The sequence below is a fragment of the Schistocerca nitens genome, chromosome 1, assembly GCF_023898315.1.
Source record: "Schistocerca nitens isolate TAMUIC-IGC-003100 chromosome 1, iqSchNite1.1, whole genome shotgun sequence".
In the NCBI taxonomy this organism is placed as follows: Eukaryota; Metazoa; Arthropoda; class Insecta; order Orthoptera; family Acrididae; genus Schistocerca; species Schistocerca nitens.
The window spans coordinates 239,419,061-239,431,116 of NC_064614.1; the positions used below are offsets into that span (position 1 = coordinate 239,419,061).

The 12,056-nt window shown below is 43.7% G+C and overlaps 1 protein-coding gene across 1 annotated transcript in view; it reads right to left on the bottom strand.

Annotated features, from left to right (window-relative positions):
- Positions 1-12,056, bottom strand: part of LOC126235214 (phospholipase B1, membrane-associated-like) — a 135,510-nt gene that overhangs the window by 14,022 nt on the left and 109,432 nt on the right. The window contains exon 7 of the mRNA XM_049943947.1: positions 3,556-3,721. Within this exon, the coding sequence (XP_049799904.1) occupies positions 3,556-3,721 (166 nt within the window). The remainder of the gene's footprint in view (positions 1-3,555; positions 3,722-12,056) is intronic.

Below are 12,056 nucleotides of genomic sequence, written 5' to 3' on the forward strand. Positions count from 1 at the left end.
CATAGAGGACCAGCACCCGGCGTGTGGTATGGGGACTCATGAGTACGCAATACAACAGCTCTGGTTCGCACAGTTGGTAATTTGTACAGGAGCCATTACAATTACGGCGTGTTGAGGCCGGTGGGTGTGCCCATCTTAGGTACCTCGCATCTTAAAAGCCTGATGTTATCGTTCAAGGAAATAGAACCGCAGGTTGCCTTTGTTGTCCTGACCTGTCTTAATACAGACGCCCTTCGACTGCTACCATGCACCATACCTTCTCAAGATCTGTTAATAATTCGGTCGTGGCCTGTAGCCACTACTCGCCAGCAACTGCGATTGATGAACTTTGGCAAAGATTTGAGGTAACATGGAATGACGTACTACTATCTGTGACCCAATCTCAGTGTGATTCGATGCTCATCCGAGTTGAGCCTAAATTCCGAACCCTCTACACAACTCACCTATAAATTCAGTCACGTATTCTTTCTGTGGCAGTGTACACACACAAAAAGTAAAACTTCGTCAAATGATATCAGTCCTTGTGGTGCAGTTTTAATGACCAGATGAGTAGACATCTGCACAGAAAAGAAGAGCCCGTAGAAAAAAATTAGAAGTCTTTGGAATGATTGTTTCGGACTGACCCATTTAATACACTACTGGCCATTAAAATTGCTACACCACGAAGATGACGTGCTACACACGCGGAATTTAACCGACAGGAAGAAGATGCTGTGATATGCAAATGATTAGCTTTTCAGAGCATTCACACAAGGTTGGCGCCGGTGGCGACACCTACAACGTGCTGACATGAGGAAAGTTTCCAACCGATATCTCATACACAAACAGAAGTTGACCGGCGTTGCCTGGTGAAACGTTGTTGTGTTGCCTCGTGTAAGGAGGAGAAATGCGTACCCTCAAGTTTCTGACTTTGATAAAGGTGGGTTTGTAACACATCGCGATTGCGGTTTATCGTATCGCGACACTGCTGCTAGCGTTGGTCGAGATCCAATGACTGTTAGCAGAATATAGAATCGGTGGGTTCAGGAGGGCAATACGGAACGCCGTGCTGGATCCCAACGGCCTCGTATCACTAGCAATCGAGATGACAGCCATCTTATCCGGATGGCTGTAACGGATCGTGCAGCAACGTCTCGATCCCTGAGTCAACAGATGGGGACGTTTGCAAGACACAACCATCTGCACGAACAGTTCGACGACGTTTGCAGCAGCATGGACTATCAGCTCGGAGACCATGGCTGCGGTTACCCTTGACGCTGCATAACAAACAGGAGCGCCTGCTATGGTGTACTGAACGACGAACCCCGCGAAACCCTACATTTAAGCAGAATAATGCATGACCGCATGTTGCAGGTCCTGTACGGGCCTTTCTGGATACAGAAAATGTTCGACGGCCGCCCTGTCCAGCACATTCTCCAGATCTCTCACCAATTGAAAATGTCTGGTCAATGGTGGCTGAGCAACAGGCTCGTCACAATACGGCAGTCACTACTCTTGATGAACTGTGGTATCGTGTTGAAGCTGCATGGGCAGCTGTACCTGTACACGCCATCCAAACTCTGTTTGACTCAATGCCCAGGCGTATCAAGGCCGTTATTACGGCCAGAGGTGGTTGTTCTGGGTGCTGATTTCTCAGGATCTATGCACCCAAATTGCGTGAAAATGTAATGACATGTCAGTTCTAGTATAATATATTTGTCCAATGAATAACCATTTTATCATTTTCATTTCTTCTTGGTGTAGCAATTGTAGGAATTGCCAGGAAAAAAATTCAACGCCTTCAACGACTGTATTTGGTGGTACCAGCGAATAATATGAAAATACTGAGGGGTTCTAGTGTTGGTGATTCATTTGGAATGGTCGCCTGGCCTCTCTGCGCACACTCTGTTTCGATTCCGCATCCAGTAACTGTGCTAAGTTTAAGGGTGAAAAATGTGGACAACATTCGCTTTAGAGTAACAACTGTGCCCCACCTCCGAGTACATAATCCTGTCGAACATTTTCGGTAAATGTATTAGTAGCGTTTCGCTGCTGTCAGCAATGGTCTGCGGAACATTCCCGCACTCGCAGATCAGGTACTGGACTTTCGTGTAATACAGGCGCACATCAAGATCCACGCATTGTGAGAGCAGCGGTGGCCGCGTGAACATCATCCAAGGAAGATATCTGGTAGGTGCTGCACCTGATGTGTCACCAACAATCATTGGGAACAGTCAACCTGGAACAGGACTAAGATCACGTGTGCCTCTGGCAAAGTTGTCACTGGCGCCACGACAGTGTCAAGCACGGCTGCTCTGGTGTCGTGGAAGAGTCGACTGGAGAGTGAAAACAATCTGTTGTCTTCAGTGACGAGAGTAGCTTCTGTCTGTATGCAAGTGATGGACGTGCACGTGTAGGGGTGGATCTGGTAAGCGGCCTATTACAGGTGTGTTCGTCCACGACACACAGGTACCAGCCCAGCCTTCATGGTGTGTGGGACCATCAGTTACAGCTTGCGCTGTACTTTTGGTGTTTGTGCATGGGTTAAGTAACCAGAGCAACTTCACTGTACAGGTTTTTCTCCCCGTGCGACTGCCATTTCTTCGGCAGCAAAATAATGCACGTCCACACACGGCCGGTGCCACAAAAAGTGCTCTTCGTGCTGTACAACTGCTGTGACCACTAAGATCATCAGACCTCTCGCCAATTGAACACCTATTGGATGTGGCGAAGCGAAAACTTACCCATTCTCCAGAGTCTACAAGAACCACTGCGTAACTGCAACAATAGTGCTTAGGACAGACTATCGCAGGATGCAATTCGGCACCTTGACCATCGTTTGCAGGGTTCGATTCCCGGCGGGGTCAGGGATTTTCTCTGCCTCGTGATGACTGGGTGTTGTGTGATGTCCTTAGGTTAGTTAGGTTTAAGTAGTTCTAAATTCTAGGGGACTGATGACCATAGATGTTGAGTCCCATAGTGCTCAGAGCCATTTGAACCATTTGAACCATCGTTTGTATGAGAGAATACACTTCTGCGTTTCCGCCAGAGGAAGGTACATTGTGTATTGATGTGACTGTTTGGGTACCCTTTACCCTGACATCTGTGTTTCCATTTGGGCTGAATTTGTTGTCGTATACTCCGATAATGACAAAGTACCTATCACATCATTTATCAATACCACGAGGAGTAGCCGCACGGTCTGCGCTATGTCACAGACTGCGCGGCCCCTCCCGTGGGAGGTTCGAGTCCTCCCTTTGGCATGGATTTGTGTTGTTCTTAGCATAAGTTAGTTTAAGCAGTGTGTAATTCTAGGGACCGACGACCTCAGCAGTTTGGTCCCTTACGAATTCACGCACATTACAACATCACTTATCAATAAAATGGCCATGTCCTTGGGGGCGCTGCATTCTTTCTGCCAGCGTTGAAAGGAAAAAAAGATTGTATGGTCCCTTTTGTGTGTGTGTGTGTGTGTGTGTGTGTGTGTGTCACTATGCAGATATCAACATGGGATAGTGGAAACAGAGATCTAGACAGATATGTTAGTATCAATGAGTTTGTTTATCTTAACCTTACCTCTCGCCATACCCTTCTGACTGAAGTGGAAGCAGTCCTGCGACAGAAAGGAGTAATCTGTACGATGGCCGGCTTCCGTCGTAATGTTAGGAAAGATGAGCGACTTGGTGAACGGCTGCGTCACCACAGCAAAATCTGTCAGACCCGCATAGCGACTATCGGCAGGCTGTGGACAAAATAAAAATCACAATTCTTAAACCAAACAATGGAAACTCCACATATGAATATCAACAACATATTGCTACTTACACGTAAAGAAGACACGTCAAGTTGCAGATAGGCACAAATAAAAGACCCTCACATACAGCTTTCGGCCACAGCCTTCGTCAGTAAGACACACACACACACACACACACACACACACACACACACACACACACACAACACGTGCGCGCGCACACACCATTCACATACACAAGCTAGCACACCTCACTCACACACGACCGCCAACTCCAGCATTTAGGGCCCGAGACGCTAGGGTTGGCGGTCGTCTTTCACTGATGAAGGCAGTGGCTGAAAACTTTATCTGAGTGTCCTTTAATTGAGCCTGTCTGCAGCTTGACCTGTTTTTTCTATGGTAAGTAGCAACTAAAAATGGTTGGCCTGCCGCGGTGGTCTTGCGGTTAAGCCGCTCAGTCCGGAACCGCGCGACTGCTACGGTCGCAGGTTCGAATCCTGCCTCGGGCATGGATGTGTGTGATGTCCTTAGGTTAGTTAGGTTTAAGTAGTTCTAAGTTCTAGGGGACTGATAACCACAGAAGTTAAGTCCCATAGTGCTCAGAGCCATTTGAACCATTTTGAACACGAAAAAAATTAGCTACTAATAACACACCATGTGCATCAAAAGGTGACAGAAGATGATTGTTCGGGAGGTGCAGTGATATGGATACCCAGGTTACTCTTTTAATATCGTCCATGCGGTACTTTGGCTGACTGATGTCTTGTACCGCTACCGAGCGAGGTGGTTCAAATGGTTCAAATAGCTCTGAGCAGTATGGGACTGAACTTCTGAGGTCATCAGTCCCCTAGAACTTAGAACTACTTAAACCTAACTAACCTAAGGACATCACACACATCCATGCCCGAGCCAGGATTCGAACCTGCGACCGTAGCGATCGCGCGGTTCCAGACTGTAGCGCCTAGAACCGCTCGGCCACTCCGGCCGGCTAAGTAGCAACCAGTCTTTTCCTGCAATTTCTAGTGAATTGCAGTAGTTAATTTAAACCAAATTCATAAAAATTTCAGTGTCAGAGAATACTATACCAATGCATGTCTATTCCAATGAAATAACCAAATATTACGTGAAATTAAAGTTAGTCTCTTCGCGGTCAGTTAGGATAGGTGTACGTTTATTTTCGTCCGTCCCTCGCAGCTAGCGTAACGTCGCACCAAGTCAAACTCGCACCGAGACCAGAATCAACGTACTCTTAGCGGTGTGTGGTGCACGAAACAAATTAATCCGACTTACTGCTAAGCGGTTTTAATCGGAAACGTTTACTGGCGAATTCTGATTACTTTTTTTCACTGCTCTATCACCAATTTCCATACGTGTTCTAAAATTATCTGCATGTAGGTATGGATATATATGTGTATGTATCTATGTTCCACGTCTCTCTCTAAACCATTGGACCAATTTCAACAAAACTTGGTATACACTTCACTTACGGTTGTTCCACTAGCCATTTAAGAGGATAGGGAAAAGAATTTCCGCCAATACCGAGAAACTACCCGAGGCGACAACAAAAGCGAACAGGGCTAGCACACTTGGGCGACCAGTAAATGTGAAATAATTATTACTTATCTGCTGTAATAAGATGTATGACAAGGGTAAGGTTCTAATTTATCAGAAAATAGTGATGTGTGTCTTTGGATAATATCATCTCGGTTTTTGTGGGATCAATGGAGCTACTACACTAAACTTTCAAAAGATACCAAGACGACTGACATCAAGGGCGTTTTGTAAGACGACCCCATTTTACAATCGAAGTACGAGTGTATCTCAACTAAAAATATATGCGCGTTTTAGTAATTCAAACGAGGAGCAGTTGCAATCCCCTATAGGTTTGCATCTCCCCTTAAGATTCCAACATCACTCTTCAATAATACTCAGTGTCTAACTTGTGCCACTTTGTCCCGCATACTAGCTATACTCATTGTGTATTACAATAATTCAGAAATGTTAAAAGGTCGCTGTGTAAATCCAGGCGGTTGCGACAGGTATTCCAATTATCGTGCTAATATAAAGTGTATTAGTGCTTGATCCAAGAAGATTTGTTCGTATGGGTTTATATACTGTATGCATGCGCACATAGGACTCATATCGTTTTCACAAACAACCTATAACATATCATTTTACTGTGAATTACTCATTTTCCGTACCTTTCACTGAGTTAGTTTCCAGAGATGTTTCTGTGCGTAATTCAGACATCGCTGCTGCAATTTTCGTTCTAGTCATCGACTGTTAGAAAATATAAAAGAGATGGCCGCCTTTTACATATCACTTCTGCTTTAGAGTAAACTTCTGTGAAACCTCACTTCTGCAACATATTTCACTTATGGCCTGCTTCAGCATTATAGCTTATTGTTTCGATCACATAGCATATATCTTGTTCTGTAAATCTGTTTTAAGTCAATAGCTTAATTCGTCTTTGCGATGCAGCTATGCGGAATGCATCCTGAGATGACGCAAGTTCGCTGTGAAGAAAGCCATAAATGTTATAAACAATACGTGTTAATTATTTAGTTCTCCAATGACTGACTTATTTAATAGAAAAAATTGATAATTTTTAAAAGGTATCTAATTTCATGTACAGTTTAGTGGTCTTATCTGGGAGGACAGAATTTCGTAGTCGCTATTCAGATTAAATTTTATTAAGATGGTGTGTGAAATCACTACACATGTCAAATATAATCGTTTAGATTATTCGAATTAAAGACTACAATAAAGAAAACCTTATCCAATGCCAATATTGTAGCCATATAAGACTGGTGTTGCTGTCGTATTGAAAAATGGTAGAACTCAGAAACAAAACACAGTTCTCACTATTCCCATGATAGTCCAAATTTTATGACAGTGCCTGGCGAGCACTATTACGCACCACATCCGCAGTATATTGGTGATAATAATGATGATGCGATTTACGGCACTCCATTCACTGTCTTTGGCGTCCGTATTCGCCGAATGTGGCATCCAGACATCGTTTTAGTTTCCAAATAGGAACAAATGATTGAAGAATTGTTGTTTACGTGTATATTTTTGTTACATTGGTAATAATTGTATTGAAATTAACATGTTGGTTCTTAATGCTGCTGTGGATACTCATATGGATTTTAGATGTATTCCCTTAGCAACGGGCAGCCGAAAAGTATCGCTACATGTTGTATTAACTGCGCGTACTTTGCCTTTTGTCCTGCGACGTAGTTTCCTGTGTGGTAGATAATATTTTTTATTACGATGGCGGTTATCGGTTAAGTAGTGTTTTTGTCAAATAACGGTACCCTTTCTGCTAACGGGCACACTTTCTTTAAGAATGTTTTGGCAGTTGGAGACGCGGATTGACAACTAGCACGTACAAAACAAGTGGGGCATACTTGACAGCGTATCTAAGAGGAATTTACCTATCAGTGGACGACGAACGGATAATAATATTTGTTATCTTGAACATTTCCAATGTGACCTTTTATGTTCCTGATTTACCTTCCATACGCTTATTTAAAGAAATCGCATTCTTACAATAAGATTCTCCCTGTTTAGTGAAGGTTCACTTCACTGCAGAATCCAACACAATGGCGCCAGCAGCATAATTCACTCCAGGACAAACGAAAGCAGCTCATCACGAAGGAATTATCCGAATGGAGCTGAAATTGGTAGATGTGATGTAGTTATGCAGACAAACATGTGATTGCGGCATCAGAAAAATTGGATGATTTATTCAAGAGGAAGAACTACACGAACTGAGCAAGTCAATAACACGTTGTTCCAGCTCTGGTCCATATGCAAGCAGTTTCTCGGCTTGGCATTTATTTACTGAGTTCGTTAGATCCTCAAAATCATGAGGTGATTGGGGCCATGCGCATAATGCTCCAAATGTTCTGAACTGGGGAGAAATCCGGCGATATTGCTGGCAAATGTAGATTTTGGCAAGCATAAAGGCAAGCAGTAGGAACTCTCGCCGTGTGTGGCCGGGGATTATCCTGCTGAAATGTAAGCTCAGGATAGCTGGCTATGAGAGGCAACAAACCGCTGTCCGGAGCGTCTCCACATTCTTCTCCGCTCGTCTTCAGGAATCAGTTGGAAGCGACACTCGTCACAGAAGATAGTTCTTCACCAGTCAATGAGATTTCAGGGCGAAGACGTGCCTGGAGAAGTCCTGGGTACGGTAGGATACCAAATTGACTGTCGCCCCCAATACGCGCGACAAACAAGAGTGATGATCCGGAACCCCTTTGGTTGTCAACCGCGGCACCCTTATAGCACAGTAGGACCTCGATATTATACGCCCCGTTTTGTTGCCCATCATGGAAAGCCATCCTGGACTTACGTTTCACAAGATAATGCACTCCTGCACACGGGAGAGTTTCTACCGCTTGTCTTTATGCTCGCCAAAATCTATCTTTGCCAGCATTGTCACCGGATTTAAACCCAGTTCACAAGATTTGTAGCATTATGGGCATAACACCAATCAGCTTGGGATTTTGGGGATCTAACGCTCCTGTAGGACAGAATTACGCACTATATCCGTCAGGAGAACATACAGCAACTCTATTAGTCAGTGCCAAGCCGAGCAACTGCTTGCATACGTATATGCCAGAGGTGAAATAGCGCATTATTGACTTGCTCAATTTGGAAAGCCCTTTGACTCTGATAAATCACCCATTTTTCTGATATTGTAATCATTTGTTTGTATGTCTACGTACATCACATCTCCGATTTCTGTCTCATTCGGTTAATTTCTTTGCGCTGTGCTGTTTTTGTTTGTCTTAGAATGAATTATACTGCTGACGCCGTTGTGTTGAATTCTTCTGCAATAAGGTGAACCTTCACAAATCAGGGGTAATCTTATTGTAAGAAGGCGTTAAAAAAAATAAATAAGCGTAAGGAAGGTAAACCAGAACATACATGATTGATATGTAATGTTCACCATAAACAATAGTATTAACCGTTCACCACCCACTGACAGGTCAATGACAAAACGAATAACTGCTGCCACGCGGGATTAGCCGAGCGGTCTGGTGCGATACAATCATGGACTGTGCGGCTGGTCCCGGCTGAGGTTCGATTCCTCCCTCGGGCATGGGTGTGTGTGTTTGTCCTTAGGATAATTTAGGGACTGATGACCTTAGCAGTTAAGTCCCATAAGATTTCACACACATTTGAACATTTTTTGTATAACTGCTTACGTAAGGGCCAGACTGATTTGCTCAGTTTGTGAAGCCGAATTTTTCTCAAGATGTAGTCACTTTTTCAAAGAATGCACCACCATTTGACTGTATATTACTGTATTTTTCTCCTGTAAACTCTAGCTTTTGGCTTTCATGCCGTTATCGAGTACAGTGTGAAACATCCCCTTTGCATGTAAAAAATGACAGTGCTGGAAAAACTCTTACGTTATTTGATTTTCGAACAGCTAAGCAAAACTGAGCGTACTCAGAAAGTTCTCTCTTTACTTATTCTGATCAACACTAAATTGACAGACAATATTTTTAGCGCAACGCAATCTAGCTTCCAATAATCCCTACAAAAGAATGGCCCTGGCTAACAATAACCTATACCTTTCATGAATCACTTACCTCACAAAAATCTTCGTTACTTGAACTATTGAAATACTGCGAGCGCCAATACTGCCAGCTAAATAAAAGATTCTAACTACTGAAGGCACTCACTACTGATAGGCATAGTCATCAAATGCAAGATTTTGGTAGAGAACAAACAATGTATTTACCTTAATAGTGTTCAAAAGTCATAATAAATACAGGTTCGTCCATTGATCGTGACCGGGCCAAATAACTCACGAAATAAGCGTCAAACTAAAAAACTGCAAAGAACGACACTTGTCTAGCTTAAAGGGGGAAACCAGATGGCGCTATGGTTGGCCCGCTAGATGGCGCTGCCATAGGTCAAACGGATATCAACAGCGTTTTTTTTTTAAGGAACCCCCATTTTCATTTCATATTCGTGTAATACGTAAAGAAATATGAACATTTTAGTTGGAACACTTTTTTCGCTTTGTGGTAGGTGGCGCTGTAATAGTCACAAACGTATGGCTCACAATTTTTGACGAACGGTTGGTAACAGGTAGGTTTTTTAAATAAAAATACGTTTGAACATTTTATTTCGGTTGTCCCAATGTGATACATGTACCTTTGTGAACTCATCATTTCTGAAAACGCATGCTGTTACAGCGTGATTACCTGTAAATACCACATTAATGCAATATATGCTCAAAATGATGTCCGTCAACCCCAGTGCATTTGGCAATACGTGTAACGACATTCCCCTCAACAGCGAGTAGCTCGGCTTCCGTAATGTTCGCACATGCATTGACAATGCGCTGAGGCATGTTGTCAGGCGTTGTCGGTAGATCACGATAGCAAATATCCTTCAACTTTCCCCACAGAAAGAAACCCGGGGACGTCAGATACCGTGAACGTGCAGGCCATATTATGGTGATTCGACGACTAATCCACCTGTCATGAAATATGCTACTCAATACCGCTTCGGCCGCACGCGACTATGTGCCGGACATCCATCATGTCATGCAGTGAACCATCCTGTAGTAACATCGGTAGAACATTACGTAGGAAATCAGCATGCACTGCACCATTTAGATTGCCATCGATAAAATGGGGGCCAATTATCCTTCCTCCCATAATGCCGCACCATACATTAACCCGCAAAGGTCGCTGATGTTCCACTTGTCGCAGCCATCGTGGACTTTCCGTAGCCCAATAGTGCATATTATGCCGGTTTACGTTACCGCTGCTGGTGAGTGACGCTTCATCGCTAAATAGAACGCGTGCAAAAAAATTTGTCATCGTTCCGTAATTTCTCTTGTGCACAGTGGCAGAACAGTACACGACGTTCAAAGTCATCGCCATGCAATTCCTGGTTCATAGAAATATGGTACGAATGCAATCGATGTTGATGTAACATTCTCATCGCAGACGCTTTTGAGATTCCCGATTCTCTCGCAGTTTGCCTGCTACTGATGTGCGGATTAGCCGCGACAGCAGCTGAGACACCTACTTGGGTATCATCATTTGTTGCAGGTCGTGGTTGACGTTTCACATGTGGCTGAACACTTCGTGTTTCCTTAAATAACGTAACCATCCGTTGAAAGGTCCGGACACTTCGATGATGTTGTCCAGGATACCGAGCAGCATACATAGCACACTCCCGTTGGGCATTTTGATCACAATAGCCATACATCAACGTGATATCGACCTTTTCCGCAATTGGTAAACGGTCAATTTTAACACGGGTAATGTATCTCGAAGCAAATACCGTTCGCACTGGTGGAATGTTACGTGATACCACGTACTTGTATGTTTGTGACTCTTACAGCGCCATCTATCACAAAGCGAAAAAAGTGGTCGAACTAAAACATTCATGTTTCTTTACGTACTACCGAATATGTAATAAAAAATGGTGGTTTCTATTTAAAAAACGCAGTTGATATCTGTTTGACCTATGGCAGCGCCTTCTAGCGGGCCAACATTAGCGCCATCTGGTTTCCCCCTTCAAGCTAGACGAGTTTCGTTCTTTGTAGTTTCTTCGTTTGATGCTTATTTCGTGAAATATTTGGCCCGGTCACTACCAATGGACCACCCTGTATAAATCAGTTCATGACATCCAGTCTTACAAATTTCCTTTTTCTGACGGACACACGTCCAGATCGCCCACTCATAGTAACCTCTCAAAACTCTGGCATCTCTCTCTCCACATCCACCACTGCTGGCAGCTCACATCCAACTGCCCAACGCTACTCTAGCGAATATTTCAACAATGAGTCCCACCAGCCATCATTTTGCTATGTACTGTGCAGGATGACAAGTACACAGTTCAACACATTTACTTTACATTGACATCAATCAAATGTGTTGAATTGAGTGTTTGTCATCGTGCACAGTACACAGCAAAATGATGTTAATGGTCTAAGAACATTGTACTCGATAATGACGTGGAAGCCGAAATCTAGATTGTGCAAAAGAAAAATTCAGTAATACACAATCAAATGGCGGTATATTATTTCAAAAGTGCTGTATTACTGTTGCTCAGCACGAAAGTAAACCACGTAATCGTTTGTTTGTCTGCAGACGTAAATCACCTCCACCGATTTCTGTCCCATTTGGATAATTCATTCGTGGTGCGTCGTTTTGTCTTAGAGTGTACGTTGTAAGCGTACTGTCATATCGCTGGCTTGGTTGCGGAGTATCTTTGCGGGCAGCGCGTCTGTCGAATTGAGCTCGGGACACGGAACTGTTGTGTAGTCTGTAGCACT